This window comes from Miniopterus schreibersii (assembly GCF_964146895.1).
Source record: "Miniopterus schreibersii genome assembly, chromosome: 9".
Taxonomy (NCBI): domain Eukaryota; kingdom Metazoa; phylum Chordata; class Mammalia; order Chiroptera; family Miniopteridae; genus Miniopterus; species Miniopterus schreibersii.
The window spans coordinates 15,976,015-15,993,586 of record NC_138118.1 but is presented as its reverse complement, the minus strand read 5'-3'; the positions used below and the strand labels follow the sequence as shown (position 1 = coordinate 15,993,586).

General features: G+C 40.7%; 1 protein-coding gene across 2 annotated transcripts in view; it reads left to right on the top strand.

The window, feature by feature from the left end:
- The window catches only part of NRF1 (nuclear respiratory factor 1), a 118,455-nt gene that overhangs the window by 81,977 nt on the left and 18,906 nt on the right, over nucleotides 1–17,572 (top strand). For both annotated transcript variants that reach the window (XM_081146734.1, XM_081146733.1), the window contains exons 9-10: nucleotides 5,483–5,640; nucleotides 13,574–13,698. In XM_081146734.1, the coding sequence (XP_081002860.1) occupies nucleotides 5,483–5,640; nucleotides 13,574–13,698 (283 nt within the window). The remainder of the gene's footprint in view (nucleotides 1–5,482; nucleotides 5,641–13,573; nucleotides 13,699–17,572) is intronic.

Below are 17,572 nucleotides of genomic sequence, written 5' to 3'. Positions count from 1 at the left end.
GGATTATCCATTTAATATGTTTATGCTATGAATCTCAAATAACTTAATCTTTGGGCTTTATGAAAAGAAAAAAAAAAAAAGATCATTAAAACTGGAGCTGACAAAAGCAGTCTCTGAAGGGATAAATATATTTGTAAATCAGTAGATGTGATTTATTGCATTTTAAACATGCGTTTGAAAAGGCTCCACAAGAAAATCCTCCCCTACCAAAATCAGGGTGATTATGGAATATTAACCTAAAGGTTGTTAATCTTTCTGAAGTACTCAGTAAACACTCAACCCTGTGAAGCATAGATTATCTTATCATCTTTATAGGTGAGAACACTGAAACATGTAGAGGGTAGGGGACTTGCCCAGAGTCCCAGAATAAGCGTTAGAGCTGAGTAATGCATTGTCGAGGCTCTGGGCTCTGAGCTAGCAGTGAAGTTTAGGAAAGAGCTCACTAAGTCACTGGGCTTTTTGCCTAAAGCATGGTATATGCCTGAAGTTTGAAAAATAGCCAACAAATGTCCAAGAGAAGTATGGAAATAAAGCTAAAATTATCTCACCCTTGTTCAAAACCATGGATCATTTCTACTCAGAACAGCACAAAGTCACTTTCACTTGTACATTTCAGGAAAGGGAGAGAACTGATAAAGTTCTCAGGGCTAGTGAGATGAATGGAAGCGCAGCCGGGCCCCTCAGGAGCCAGCATTAATTGAACCCCTGCCATGATGCAGTTATGTGTTGACTTACACAGGAACTCTGCTTTAAACGAGCTCCTGTCTGGTGGGGGTGAGAAGTGTCTGCATAAATGAACTATGGTCCAGGCTGTAAACGATGCTGCAAAGTGGCCTGTGCCTTCAGGAGAGAATGTTAACAGGGAGGCTGAGAAGGTTTGGATAGAAGCTAGCATTTGGTTTTTCAGTGTAGGAAGGTAAAGGACAACAGATATTTACTTTTAGAAATTTGTAGACATTATGAAAGAGTGGATTAGCTAAAGGAAAATTCATCGGTCCTCAAACACTAATACTAGAGACCCTCCTTGAAGTGTGAGAGAGGTAGGGAAGACTGCTAAGTACATTTACGAGATTAAAGGTAATTTTGTGTTTCTTACAGACTTCTCTAAAGTCTAATTCTTTGAAGCCCATTTTACTAAATAACTTCACATAGTCAAAGATAATTAATGTATTCAAAAGTTCACAAAAAATATGAAGGATAAACAATCTCAGTCACATATCTATGGCTTTTTCAGAAAATGAACATAATTTTTAAGCCATCTGTTGTGGGAGTGGGTGAGTAACATATAAGTAGCCTGTTGGTTAATCCTCAGTCAGTCAGATAAAAAAAAAGAATTCTGACTCTTCCCACGCCTCCAGTAAAACAAAAAGGGTATGAAGAGAAGAAGCATAGGTTATCTCAGAAAGTGACAAAACATTTTAGATTTTATAGTATGATTCTATTTGCCTTCTGATTTCTCTTAAATATTGACATGGATGTTAGCATCTTAGTTTTGAGCCATAAGGACTGTAATCAGTCAAAATATCTCATTGACTCGAGGCAGATAAGACCACATCAAGCCAGTGAAATATTACAAATAACTCACTAAAAACATTCTATTGCCTTGAGTTTAGCATCTTTTCTCCCCCCCAAAAAAAGTACTTTACAAAAATAAACATTACCCATACTTTTAGAAGTTGTAAGGTCATTTTATTATCTCAACCTTGCCAGTAAGAGCTCCTATCATTAAAGCACACTGCCTTTAATACCTGGTTAGTTACATTTGGTTACATTTAGTCCAAATGAAAGGATTATTTGGGGACCTGTCTGTTCTGGTAATATATGGTCTCCCAAATCTGAGTACTCTGTGTGCTAGAATAGCCAATAATTTAAGTACTTACAAAGAAACAAACAAAAATCTCTAACCCTAGGATAAAACTAATTAGCGACACAAAAAGGTATGTAGACATTTAGAAATGAACAAGAAAAGAATTTCAAAATAATATGAAATAAATGTATGTTGATTTAAAAATATTTATACAATTTCAGTTTTGATGGCATATTTACAAATACAAATGGATTTGAGAATTTATTCTGTTATATGATATGACCACCAGTTTAGTATTGGTGATATTAATTGCATTATGTGACAGAAAAGTCAGAGTCTGAAATAGAATGGTATCTGATAATAACGGTATATATGATATTGTTAGAAGAAAAAAACAAAGTACAAAAACATTAGAGACATGAATTTTAAATTGAACCATCAACATATGTAACAGTTTTGAAGTAGCACAACTCATTTCAAGTGGGTTTTTTATGAATATCAATTTACCTGAAATACAGGTAGGGCAAAAATCCAAGTAGGAAAATATGAATGAAGGAGTGTGCTCTTCATTCATCCATTCAGCAGACTCTTTCGTGGTCAGGCACTGTAGATACAGAAAATTAAAGAGTGCTCCTGTTCTTAAGGAGCACACAGGTATGTGGTGGAGAAAAACACACCACAGAACAATTGCAATGAGAGAAGGATCCTGGTAGAAGCAAGTCCAGGGTTCTGTGCAACCCAGAGGAGAGGCCCTGAACCTTGGACTGTCGGGGGGTGCAGTTGCCCTGCTCCTCCAGCCTCACCTGAGCTTGGACTAGAAGGGTGGACAGGAAGGCAGGCCCGAAGAATGGGAGTTGTGTTCCTATCAAAGGGAGTGGCACATGCCGTGCATCGCGTTGTGAAAGTGTGGGAGAGCCACAGGTGGTTCACAGTAGCTAGAGGGGGGATAAGAGGAGCCACAGTTGGAAGGGCCTCACTGTAGTGGGTCTCCTTCAGAAAAGCATAGAAGCTAACTATACATCTTCTGAATATCTTTCCTCCTAGGGCTTGTGGCCCTTTCTCTGGGACATGGTGACATCCAGGAATAGATAACCACACAGATGGAAAGGGAGAGCAACAGGAGCTCAAGCAAATACAACTAAAGCACTGAGACTCAAAAATAGGAATTCCAAAGAAGTGTTCATACCTAAGCTGATTTATCACCTGCCATTTTTTTAAATAGAAGTCTCTTTGTCTGCTGCTTTTCCTGCTTCCTCTCCACCCTTTACCAACATCCATTAATCTTTCATTCCTATAATTTAACTTCCTTAAAGTATACCGTATATGGCAACATTTTGATGCCATTTTCACTACAGATATAGTTGTAACTAAATGTATATATTAGGCCCTGGCTGGGTAGCTCAGTTGGTTAGAGCATTGCCCTGATACGCCAAGGTTGCGGGTTCAATTCCCGGTCACGGCACGTACAAGAAGCAACTAATGAATACATCAATAAGTGGAACAACAAATCTATGTTTCTCTCCCCCCCTTCCTCTGTCTCCAAAATCAATAAATAAATTTTAAAAATTAAATGTCTATATATTAAGTTACTGCCACTGGAGTATAAATACTTGGGAGAGCTGCACCACGCCAGCTCAGCAGTGGGATGGGCAAAAATATTGAGGGGCAGATCTGGAAAGAGGAAGACTGTTTAATGGCAAAAGGTGACAGGGCTGGCCAGCTTCCGCTGATGTTTCGAGTGGAATCATCGAACATCTACGAGTTGGCAGTGTAACTTGCCATCGAAAGTGGCATTGTTTGCAGTGATGCTCATCGGAGTAATGAGATCAAAGAGGTAATACCTTGGGAAGTCAGAGTTTTGTGAATTCCTGAGTGGTCAACTTTGCAGCTCCAAGGGAAGGAAATAGGATGACCCTGCCTCTTGGTGATGGGTCCTGAAGGCTTGCTTACACAGTCCATTGCCTATGAGAACCAAGGCCAAACACTAAGGTAGCTCAAAGGGATGGCTCATTATCTGGGAGGATTTTCACAAACATTCTGAGAAGCAGCGTCGTAATCTAGTATGGTAAAAGAACCAAAGCAGGAGGAGTTTTAAATATCTACCTCTCTTAGAACTTGCGGCACTTTCTTCGGGACGCAGTAACATGTGGGCACAAGTTAACCATTTACTGGGTCCCAGTTATGTGAGGTGGGAACAGCAAGAGCTCCAGTAAGCACAGCTAACATCCTAAGGACTTGAGTCCATAGAAATATTTTACCTGAGCTGATTGATTTATTGCCTCCCATATTTTGCCCTGCTGCTTTTTGTTTTTGAGGGAGTATAATTAATCAACTGGTGATTATTGAGCAAAATGGACTGAAGTGGTTAGATTTAGATATCCAGAGCTGAGAAGTCTCTAAATGCAAAACATTGTACTAAAATCAGTAGTTCTCAATCAGGGGTACCCCCACACTCCCTCCTCAGAGAGGACATTTGGCAATATCTGAAGGTTACATTTTTGATTGTCGTGACTGGGGAGGGTGCTGTTAGCCTCTACCAGGTAGAAGCCAGGGATGCTGCTAAACATCCACGGTACACAGGACAGCCTCCTACAACCAAGAATTATCTGGTCCAAATGTTAATAGTGCAGAGTTGAGAAACCCTGTGCTAATCTAGCAAAGCTGAATTCCCAGCCGCTCTGTCACAGGTAGTATGTGTGCCGTTTCTTCATCATTCCTCCCCACTAAAAGGAAAACACGTTTTGCTACATTAAATTACTTACTGAATATGCAGTTTCCATCAGAAATAAAAATGCAAAATGACTTTATACATTTCCACCTCTGGGAATGTACTCTATAAATATACTTACATAAAATATACAAAGTAGTAGTTGAGGATATTCACCACAGTACTGTTTATAATAGCAAAAGACTGGAAACTCTGTAAATGCCCATTAAAAGATGGCTGGTTAAATAAACTGTCGTGTATATAATACAATGCTGTGCAGCCATTATTATGAATCCTGAATGAATGTAGTTTTATATGTTCCAAAATAGAATCATTTCAGAGATGTATTATTTGTGAAAAAAGCAATATGTCGAATATACTGCCATTTTTATTTTTTAAAAGGAGTAGAAAGGAGGAAGTAGGTGTATGTGTATGTAAATATGCTTGCACATAAACTATCCCTGCAAAGATATACAAGAAATAGGTAATAGTAGTGGCCTTTGGGCAAAGAGTTTAGAGTTCTGGCATTATATTCCCTTTGATACAGTTTGAATATTTTTAAAATTACACTTATGCTTTAAATTAAAATTTTTGAACAGGTAACATATTGATAAGGCTCAGATATTTCAAAAATTATTTAAAAGTATACAGTGGAAAATCTTGCTTTACGCCTCCTATTCAAGCTATTCCCACAACCCAACCCAACCCCACCTCAACTCACAAACTAAGGAAAATATTTTCAATGGTTTCTTTTGTGTCCTTCCAGAATTTCTTTATGCAAATATAAGCAAATTCAATTATATATTCTGATTCCCCGCCCCCCTCACACAAAAGATAGCCAATGTCATGTTCATTTAAAAGTGTGTATGTATTTGGCTGAGCACATAGCAATTTATTAGAAAAATGACTTTAAAATCATACTCCTTTTTTGACTTTGATTCTTTACTACCATGTCCTTTCTGCCTCAGGTGGAACAAAATTGGGCCACGTTACAAGGAGGTGAGATGACCATCCAGACGACGCAAGCATCAGAGGCCACCCAGGCAGTGGCATCATTGGCAGAGGCCGCAGTAGCAGCTTCTCAGGAGATGCAACAGGGAGCTACAGTCACCATGGCACTCAACAGGTGGAGGCAGGGGCGGGGAGAACATGAGGATGGTGAATCTGTCCCTCCATACTGGTTGTAGAGAAATGTTGTACCTCAGTTTGTCACAGTTGGCAGTTGGATATTAGCCCTTAGGATATTGTAAGTTGATTTCTAACCATCCCTCATCTACCCCATTCCTACCCCCCCAGCAGCCAATCCAGCTTTTCTGACTTCTAGCTCAAGCTTGCTGGTCCAGGGACCCGGGTCGCTTTTGTTTTATCCCATTCTGTGCCCATTATTAGGTCAAAAGCAACAAGGTTTGAGTACTTTGTTTAGCAAAAGGACTAAAGGATACAATAACAAATCAAGATACTTCAGGATTGATTTCCCTTTTACCCTACAAAAGAAACTGCTTTTTGTTAGGGTATTAATCTATGTTTTAGGTGGTTGAGAACTGGTTTTACTGACTTTTTAGGAAATGTATTTCTCTTGCTTATCAAAGACTTTGGAATAAAGTAAGTTTTGGGTTATTGGGAAAAATAATTGAATTTTTTTCTTCAGGTATGTTTAGGAAGGATGCTGCAGAACGAGTTACTTCAGCAAGGGGTAGTTTCCAAAACTAAATTGTCTCACTCCCTGCTTGGTTCCTTCTACTAGTGGTTGACAGAAAAGGTTATCCTCATATCATTCTTTTTCTTCTTCATTGTTGACACACTTTTATTTTCAATGGACTTAGCATTTTAACTAATAGTTAAGAGTGTACGTCATGAAGCCAGACTACCTGGGTTTGAATCCCAGCTCTGTCGTTTACTAGCTGTTTGAGCTTGAGTGACTGACGCGAACACAGTGCCAGGCTTTCCTCTTCAAGGGGGTAATAACAGTACCTGCCTTGTAGGGTATTGTGAGAACTGGGAGAGTCAATGCATGTGAGACCCTTAGATCAGCTCCTGTGTGTGGTAACACCGCCACTGTGTACAGCAGCTGTCAGTCTTCAGTAGTCACTGAACTCTTGTGACGTCCCAGCACTCTACTAGGTGAGGTTATAAATTAAGAGTGCTCTAAAATATAATGTCTGCCTTCAATGAAACCATTGGGAAGATTGATTTAAGTAAAACATTTAGTAAACTAGTACTCAGAGTATAATGCACCTTTTTTTTTTTTTTTTTTTAAGGAAAGGCACATACGTTTATTTTTATTTTTTTAATCCTCACCAGAGAATATTTTTTTCCATTGCTTTTCAGAGCGAGTGTAAGGGGGGGAGAGAGAGAGAAACATCAATGTGAAAGAGACACATTGATTGGTTGCCTCCCGCATATGCCCCAACCAGGGCTGGGGATCGAGGATTGAGCCTGCAACTGAGGTGTGTGCCCTTGGGCAAAATTGAACCCAGGACCGTTTGGTCCGTAGGGTGCCGCTTTAACCACTGAGCCATGTAATTCAGTCTTGAATTGTGTAGTATAGACTGAACATCATAGAAATTCAGAGGAGGGGAGTCACCTCCTCCAAAATATAAAAATCAGCTAAAGTTTAAAAATCAGCTAAAGGTTGTGATAGAGACTAGAAAGCCTCGATAGGCTTATGTACAAGTGCTTTGCACGAGGCTGCAGAATGTAAGTGGCTGAGAGGAAGGTTAGGAGGTCACAGAGATTCAGGTTTGAATCCTAGCTCTGCCACTTAGTAGCCATTTGATCTTGAGAAATTTAACTCCTGAGCCTTGGTCTCCTTATAGTTATAATAAGGATGATTTTCATCACATAGAATCAAAAAGACTCAATGAGATAATGTATATAAAACTCTCAACAAAGTGTCCAGCCCCTAGTTAGCACTTAAGGAATTATAGTTATTTAAATTATATTTTAAGATTTTCTATTCACAATTGCTTATAGTGAGAAGAGATTAAAAATGCAAAACCAGTTAGGAAGAAGCAATCCAGGTGTGATTTGTTACAGGCTTGGAAACTAAAGTAGCAACAATGGAGATGAAGCGACTGATTTTGAAGGAAGTATAGCCAGGACTTGGTTGATTAGATGTAGAGAACTGAAACACACACACACTTGTCCTCCCAGAGTTACCCATTGAGTCCCTGAGTGACCTGGAATTGAAACTTTTTTCTTAGCCCACTGAGCCATGTTGCTTTTCAGCAACACGAAAGTCTAATTTTATTCCTCACACTTTGGCCCAGCCCCACTCTTTCCTTTGAGAGAGGACACAGATAAACTTCCTGAAAGCCTTGCTCTCTTTTGCCCGGTAACTCCTCACTCTAGCATGGGGCCTAAGTGGCCACCGTTAAAGACCAGCAAAACTTGATTTCATTGAGGCAGCACTGTGGATAATCCAGTGAAGCGTGAGTATCCTGCAAACCCTGTACATTGTGGAAAATATGAGGCACACCCTGGCTCCCTTTAGTGTAAGACCAGGACTTATTTCTGAAGGCAAGGAGGGTAATGGTTTCCCCTAAGGGCTTGTTAACAGACTCAGATGCCGCTGAGGTAGCTATAGTGTTGACTCCAAAGGCAGGAGGATGGGTCACTGGCATGCAGGAGGAGTAAAGAGATGTTGAAATCTGTTTGCAATCAAGTAGTTCAATGCCCCAGTGAGTGCTGGGGGATGGTATGTCGCAGCCCTTGCTGGGGGTGAAGAAACCACGCCTGGAGGCAAAGACTAGGCTATAGCAGGCTGTTGAGGAACATCAGGGGGTTCCTGATTCCAAGAGAGGTAACCCACTGTCCAATGGCAGGAAAATTGGACTTAAGACATAAGCCCTTGGTGTTTGCTTCCCTGTGGGATGAGACTCACTCTGGAAGTCATCTTAGTGAAAAATACACTAAGAAATCTGGTCTTTGTTCCTATGGTAACAAAGCAATTTCCTAGAACTACTCCCTTCTAGCTGTGTTTCAGGTGCAGATGGGACAGACATGGCTCTCTAATAATCACCTGCACCTCTGCTGCACTGTAAACAGCAGCTGTGGGCTCCGAGTGAGGAGACGCAAGCTGCATGGAATCGCAGGTGGGAGGAAGAAGGCAGAGGGGCGCCTTCATCTGTTAGGGGAAGGGGATCAGGACAGATGCAGGACAGACCTGTTTTTCAACCATGCTGTTAGAAGAGTTTTGTATAGCAAGTCAGAACAAGGGCCTTGGGCTCAGACAGCCTTTAGCCTCTGCTGGCATAATAAGCCAAAGAGGCTATGGAGAAATTGTCATTAAAATATCTGGAAACTAGTTCATTTTAATTATTTTCCAAATACTTAATAAATCAGCACTTTTAGGAAGGCGATGGGGAGAGAATCAAAGTGAACAAGTGAAGAAATGAGCATCACAGCTCCAAAAAAAAAGTAGAGCTATTCAGCCCAAATAACCAGAGGAAAGGAAGTGGAATCATTTGGTTGTTGCGATGCAGTGATTAATTTTCAGTTTCAGTTTTTTGGTTAAGCTGTGCTAGACTTATATTCCCTCTTAAACACGTCAGTCTGCAAAGTCAGTACAGTCCTTGCTTATAGAGATACATGATAAATATTTGTAGGCTGAATCTGCAGTTGCCCTAGTGGAATTCACAGTGTGTTGTTGACACTGAAACCATTTTTACTGTCTACTGTGTATAGTGCTGTGACTCAGTGCTGTCGGGAAACAAATCCTTAAGTTGATTCCTCTTCTCAAGGAATTTAGAGTTGCTATTCTTTTGCTGTGAAGAAACTCTGCTTAAAAAAGAAGTGAATCATATTTTCAAAGAAAAAATTATTCTTACTGTTTTTTAAAAAATGAAAATATACCCAGCCAGCGTGGCCCAGCTGTTGAGCATCGACCTATGATCCAGGAGATAACAGTTGATTCCCAGTCAGGACACGTGCCCAGGCTGTGGGCCCGATCCCTGTAGGGGATGTACAGGAGGCAGCCAATCAATGACTCTCTCATCATTGATGTTTCTGTCTCTCTCTCTCTCCCTCTTTCTTTCTCCCTCTCTCTCTCTGAAATCAATAAAGATACATTTTTTTAAAGTGGAAATACTATTGAATTAAAAGTAGAGAGATTATCAAAATAAAGTGTGGCTTTAATATTGGACGGCTATTTATTTGCCAGTAAAATGGGATGGACAACCTAGATCAGAAATCTTCTCTGGAAATGGAGGGCAGGGACTGTGCAACTGCTTTTTCCTATAGATTAGGTTGGACACTTGCAAATAAAAAATTGATGAAAAGTTGAGAAATGACTTTTGTCAAGAAATTGTGAAATGGTAGCTTAGAGACATTTTAATTCCTATTCAGCTTTTAAGTATAGTTTGGTCATTTTTTATGAAGTCTAGTGTAAGTGGTTAGAATAGATTTGGGTTGGAGTAGATTTGGAACTGGACCTGCCTATCACGGTAGTCTTTATGCCCCATGTAAAACATCCATCCATTGCTGCTTTGCCTGTGGCTCCTGACGGGATGAAAAACTAACCTCACTGACCTGTGGTCCTGTCATCCCCATCAGACCCCTCCTCTCTGGCAACCCAGATTGCTTAGGTGGTTGGTGGTTCCCAGCTTTTCTTCTACTGTAACATATTTATTTTAATTAAAAAAAATTTTTTTGAGAGTATGTTTATTAAAGCTGGGGACAGTGAAAAAGGAAGGGCTTAGGATAGAAGATGCAACAGGAGAGAGACTAGGTGGGGTTGCTTTGGCTCTCTAGAAACCTTATAGGAAAGAAGTGAGCTAAGGCGCGGGACCTTGGAGGTTAGCCTGGGATGGGCTGCCACTGCCAGTTGCTTCCCTGGTTGTGGGGACCCTTAGAGTTTAGGGAGAGAAAAGTAAAGATGCACACCTGAGAGGGAAGAAAGGTGTGGACGTGCTCCTTAAACGGAGAACGTGCCTACCTTAACATTTTAGAAAGGTATTAAAGAAAACGACTTTAAATATTTAGAGCTTCAGATAAAATAGATGTAATTGGCTACAGGTAAACTTTCATGTCAGGACTTGGGTAGCTGCCCTCCCTGTCATTGCCTGTGACGTTCCACACTGGAAGCATGTGTCCAGGGTGAACAGGAGTGGCAGGGCAGCACCTCTGATGGCCATAGAAATGAGATTATTTTAAGTTGTTATTAAAACCGGGAATGAGCAGTGGCTGAGGCAACCTGTAAACAAAGATCGTATTTCCATATAAACAATTCTCATGGGCAGCTTCCTTCTTCAAAATACCACACAGCTGCAGCTTTTTTCAAAGAATATACTTTAAAGCTTTCCATAAAATCTCAGGTCAGAGTGTTAATACTGTAAAATTGGATGGTAGTATTATTTGACACAAGTTTTTTAGAAAAATATTAAAAATTAAGAATCTGGGCACTAAATAATACTTCATTTTACTATCTCCGATACTTATGAAGCACTTTGAAATTAAAATTTACCATGTCAAATGTACAGAATAGCCTTAGTAGTAATTCCAGATCAAGGCTCCCCTCTGGCTCTAAATTCGTGTTACCGATACTATGGGATGACTGGCTGGGGAGTATCAGATCACCAAGAAATGTGTTTCAGCATAAAGGATTACCTTAGCTTTTACATGGGCTGCATGTAAACTCTGTGGTTCTGTTCAGCATTTTGCTCAACCTCAATTACATCCCAAAAATTTTTGTGAAGGAAATAAATAAATGAATTTGAAATATATAATCATGACCTTGAGCTAAGTCATAGGAAGCCTACAAATTAAAAGTTGCCACAGCTAAATGACTTTTAAAGGGCAAAGTCAGCATTTTTGCATTTAATTTATTATTTAGACTAAATGTCAAAGAATATTTACATGGGGTCAATACAATGTTAGGTGAAAAAAATCAGACTATAAGACTGTGTGCAATCTGATTCTGATTATTTACCTGTTTAAAGATATGATTAAGCCCCAGCCGGTTTGGCTCAGTGGTTAAAGCGTCGGCCTGTGGAATGAAGGGTCCCAGGTTTGATTCTGGCCAAGGGCACGTACTTCGGTTGCAAGCTCGATCCCTCGCCCTGGTCAGGGGTGTGTGGGAGGCAACCAGTTGATGTGTCTCTCACATTTATGGTTCTCTCTCTCTCTCTCCCTCCCTCCCTCCCTCCCTCCCCTTCCACTCTCTCTGAAAAGCAATGGAAAAAATATCTTCAAGTGAGGATAAAAAAAAAAGGGGTATGTTTAAGATGAGAAGGAAATACTGTTATCTCTGTATAGTTTTAACTTTTTTATACTTAATGAAACTTTCACAAGTTTTCTACATGTATTTTATTATTAGAAAAAAATAACTTTTTTAAACACAAAGACATAAAAATTAAAAGGCAAGGCAAGTTAGTAAGAAGGGGAGAATTTTCTTTTTAATGAGACTTCTGTTCATTCGGTTTCTCTTACTGCTTCCTAGAATCCTTATAGTGACTAAGAAGTCTTCCCCAGGGGGATGACTATGGCAGTTGCTTTACTTGTCTCCCGACTTTCTTAGACAAAAGTGACAGTATTGAGTTTGGTACATGTCACTCTGCCCACAGTCATGATATGTTTACCCTAACTGGTCCACAGCCCCTCGCCCATCCCCACCTCCGGCTTGTGATTGTGAGGTAACTGTCATAGTTCTGGCAAAGTCTGTAGCTTCAGAAAAAAGCCGAATCAGCTGGCTCACTTGGTGCCAGACCCAGACTTTGTCCACCTCTGCTAAACTAAATGACACCACCACATCTTTCTATATGTCCACTTTTAGTACTTCCTCAGTAACTGTACAAGGTGGTACCTGATACTTTCCTAGGAGACCTATAGAATTTATCTTTCTTTTTTTCTTTTCACATTTTACAATCTCTGAAATTTGGATGGTAAATTATAGTCTTACAATTACAAAGGAATTTCTCTTTTCTTTCTTATTGACACATAAAATAATAATACATTATAACCCAGCCAGGTGTGGCTCAGCGGTTGAGCATCGACCCATGATCCAGGAGATCGCGGTTCGATTCCCGGTCGGGGCACATACCCAGGTTGCGGGCTCGATCCCCAGCAGGGGACGTGCAGGAGGCAGCCGATCAATGACTCTCTCATCATTGACATTTCTATCTCTCTCTCTCTTCCTTTCTCCCTCCCTCTCTCTGAAATCAATAAAGATATATTTTAAAAATAATAATAATACATTATATAGTTTGTAGCATCATAGAATAAATAAAAGGGGGTACTTATGCATAGAGTAAAAGCATATAGCAAGGAAAAGAAACATGGGATGCAAACTGCTAGAATAGTGCCCACTATGAACATGGTTAATATCTTTCTGTTCTACAGAGTGTTTTGCAATGAAGGGAAGTTTGTTATTTTATTGTGTTTCTAGAATCAAGGAGTTTTGGCTTATAGTGGTCAGTTTAAATTTTAAGTCTTAATTTAGCACTGCCTGCATGTCCAGTGAGGCAAAAGAAAGAGTTGCACTTTGCAGAATATTAGTTAACCGTTACTTTGTATTTGAAATCATGCATATAAACCAAATTATTGTTGATATTAATTGAATAGCAAATCCAGGTTGCTGACTCCTCATATTATCACTTATTCTTGGCTGTAAAAGGGCAGTTTCAGGTGGTCTTCTGCCTTGTGTTACTGTAAAGAGAGAAGAAAAAAAGAAAACCTTGTGATTGACAACCAGAATGGTTTTTACATTGTGAATATGGGTCAGAGCTCCACCTGGCCCACAAGCACTCAGTTGCTGTTGATAACAAGGAAACTTAAAATGAGTGCTTTCTGCCCTCAAACACCCATTTCCTAGGTTTAAAGCTCTCAGGGTAGCTTTATAAATAGGTAAGACTTGAGATTCCTCTTGCTCTTTTTATTATCATTTAAAAATCACTCTGGCTCTGTCCAGTAGCACTGGAATTGTGTGTTTACTGGTAGGCTCACAAGCGTGGAGCCAGTGGGGAGATCCAAGGCAGGGTCGGTGAGAAGGATGGTTTCTTTGGCTGCAGTGCTGTACCTTTACTCAACTTGCACGTCCCCCTCTCCTGTTCCTGTACCCGCAGTGAAGCTGCCGCCCATGCTGTCGCCACACTGGCCGAAGCCACCTTGCAAGGGGGGGGACAGATCGTCCTGTCTGGGGAAACCGCAGCAGCCGTTGGAGCACTTACTGGAGTCCAAGATGCTAATGGTAAGAGAGCATAAATATTTTATTGAATTTCTTCCCTGTTTCCACTTAAACCTTCATGACATGACGGACAACAAACCTTTCAGAAAGAGATTGAGCTTTGATTTCAGCTTTTCTTTAGTGGTAGGCAATTGATGCCTCAGAAAAGTTGCAGAGCCTCTGATTCCTTTCACTTAGTAGGAGCCTTGGGCTTTCCGGGGGAGAGGGGTACACACAAAAACATAATGGCTACCTAACTGAATTGCTTATTTGAAAAGTGACTGTTTTGCTATGACAGGACTTGCTGAGAGGTGCTTCAGAATCTGCTGTGGGGCACATTTTGTCCTTACTGTCCCATGGGGGAGATCAGTGGCAGTGGGTATATCATGGTTGGAAAGAAAGCTCTGACTATCTGGAGAAAGGTGGTGCTGTGGGTTCTGCCTCCTGTTAAATGTGGCTTCACCAAGGACCTCTGGATTTAGCCAATAACATGCTACCACCCTCCCCTTCTTTCCCAGCTCTTTGACTTCCTGGATATTGATTATATCCTGAATAAACAAAAGGGATAAAGAAATATGGTGGCAGAAATTTACGACTCCATCCCTTCTCTTTGGATCTCCTTCCGCAGGCTCTGGGAGTCAGTTACCAAGACTTGGGCTGCCCAGGGAAGTGCCAGTTATAGCTGACATACAATATTCTATTAGTTTCAGATGTCCAACATAGTAATTAGACATTTCTATAAGGTACTCTATGGTTTTAGAGATTTGTTGTTTAAAGTCCTGGAAAGAGGATAGATAATGACATACATTTATTTAGGCAGAAAGTTCCTTAATGGCATTAGTGACTGAGAAATGTCCTGGCACTTTTTTTAGGGTAGTCCCTACAAATTGAATAAGATTTTAATTGGAAATGTCTTTGAAGAAAGACACGATGCTGTGTCCTCTTTTGGAAGTGGGAAGAAGAAAGTACTTCTGTCCCCCAGAGAAGAATAACATAGGGGCCCTGGCCAGTGTGGCTCTGTTGGTTGAGTGTTCTGCCCATCAAGAGGTCACGGTTTGATTCTGGTCAGGGCACATACCTAGTCGCCAGCCTCATCCTCTATAAGAGGCGTGCAGGGGGCAGCCCATCAGTGCTTCTCTCTCTCCCTCTCCCTTCCTCTCTAAAATCAATAAAAACATTTTTTTTAAACAAGAATAACATAGCAAGTATAAGTAGCCATTGTGGCTTCTGAGAATCATTTATTAAAACAACAAAGAAATATCAAATGCTACAGCTATAGCCTGCTTTTTCTGTAGGGCTAGGGGCTCCCATGAACTAACCCAAATAGAGGTAGAGATGATCTTAGCAAGAACACTGTAGGATAAAGGGCATCTCCTAGCTGTGGATGTTCAGGATGAACAGGACTATAGGTAGAATTAAGGAAAACCTCCCTCTTTAGCTAGAATCCTGCTTGCTTTTTCCATTCCTCATGTGAGTCCTAATTGACCTTAACTGAAAGGTAAGCTGTGTGACATTCTTCTGAATCGCAGTTGCTGTTATTCACTGTGGAATTGCTAAAAATACTGCTCTGTGTAGGTTTGGTAGGAGACTTTGTTATCCCTTATGGTCTTGACCTGTCTGGGTGAGGAGAACAGACTACTTTATAGTTCTGACCTCCTCCCAGCCTCACCTTTTCAGATGAATGAATTTGTAGGTAAGTGTAAGGACCTCGGAGTCTCTGGCCAAGTAAACCCATTCAGCCATGCAATAAAGTTGAACCACACTCACTGTTGATTCCTGGAAGCGGCTTCTTCAGTAGCTTTGGGTTGTGTGAATCAGTTGTGTTGATTTCATGTTGTTGGCTACTTTTGTGATAAGAGAAAATTCTGGTCTACATCCTAAAAGTCAGTGGTTCCCCAAAGCGGGCCATCCCCAGTTTGTGACTGCCCACATGTGCTGAACTCAGACTCGACAGTTGGAATTATCACGTTCTCTGTGCAGCTTTTCTGTATCAAATGAGACCACTGAGTTGTGCCTTATCCCAGCAGTTTTAAGGGAAGACTGATTATTTCATTTGTCCTTTGGATACTCAAAGAATGACTGATATTGGATATGATCCAAATAATTCTGACGCTCCTCCATCTGCTAACTTTTTTGTCCATAGTGCTACAGCGTTTACTCTGGGACTAGAACTGTAGGAGTCCTCTTTTCATCATTCTTTCAGGTTGTGCCTGTTACCAGGTTGGTCACTTCTCTGATGACAAGCTTAAGGAGTCTGCCAGTAGACCAAGTTTACTGTCAGGGAGACTTTATTATCAGGAAGAACCAGAACAAGGTGCTATTTGGAAACAGATACCACTGAGGGAACAATTCATCTCAGGTTCCAGAGTAGGACTTAAATAAAAATCCAGCTAGCAGATGGCTCTTCTAAGAGCAATTTGGATACAATTCAGGCCCAAGACTGGAATTTTTCAGCATCTTCTGGGATAGAGCTAGAGGGGATGGAGGACCATTGTTTGTGGAGCTTAATGGAGTATGATACCCAGTGGGGCATGGTTGGGGCAGTGTGAGGGTGTGAAAGCAGTATCCTGTAGGACAGTGGTTTTCAAGTTAAAGATCATGTCCCATGCATAGCAGAAGATTAAATTCCAGGTCACCTAGACAGATCTTACAGAAACCTTTGCCCTGAAGACTTCCCCCTTTTTTCTGGACCCTACCCCATTCTATTTCTAAAGGGACTACTCAGTCACTAGCATTACTTTATTTTATTTATGTTTTTCCTTTTTTAGTTGCAGTAAATGTCTTTGGCCTCTCAGGATGGAGTTTCATGGTTGGTTCAATTTAAAGATTTCCATAGGTGCTTTTCTTTTCATTGAGATGCAGATAGAATTGCCTTTGGCTAGGAAAGGCCTCTGGATGAGCCTTTCTTTATTTCTTTTGTTTCCTTTTTTTAACAGATATCCCTTCCCGTACCCACCCCTACTGGGGACCAAACCCAAAATCTAGGTATGTGCCCTGACTGGGAATCAAACCCACAACCTTTTGGTGTACCGGATGACGCTCCAGCCAACGAGCCACCCAGCCAGGGCCAATCTATACTTTTTAATCCTTTCACCTTTCACCTGTCCCTCTTACCCCCTCTCATCTGACACCAGTCAAAATGTTCTCTGTATCTGTGGCTCTGTTTCTATTTTGCTTATTTATTTTGATTGAGATTCAGTTTTGACAGGTACTTACTACCACTTTATTGTTCATATTTTTTATCTTTTTTTCTTCTTCTTAAAGAAGACCCTTCAACATTTCATGTACTGCTGGTTTGGTGGTGACGCACTCCTAGCCGGATACTCTAAAAGCTGCACTATGACCAAGCTGTGTGATCCTGGGCAAGCAAATTAACCTCTTTGAGCCTTAACTGTAAAATTAGGATAGTGATAGTTGCATGCTCATAAGGGAGTTGTGAATATTAAACAAAATGACTCCTGTAAAGTGCTTAGCATAGTACTGGGAACATAGATACATGGGAAATGTGAAACTATCACCAGCTGTCAGCATAAATTTCTTCTCCGTCATTCTCCCAAATACAGCAAGTTGAACAGAGCACACAGTACTGTTGCAGTCCCCGCTTTCCTGTCTTTAGGACGGATCCAAATGCTTACCTTATGCAATTGAAGGGTTTATGCTTAGAGGTGAATACTATAAAAATGGGAATAGATCAGAAGCCCTTTCTAGAACCTGGAGTGAAGGAAATGGAAGGAACCTTGAGTGAAGGTGACATTGTTTAATGGCTCCTGATTTCGCTGTGTCACACTCCTCAGGCAAGGGCTGCTGTTCCCTTCCAGCACGTAGTTTGCAGTAGTTAGTGTGGCCTTTGTTACTCCTAATGGCATCATCTCTCTTCACATCTCACAACTGCACTGTA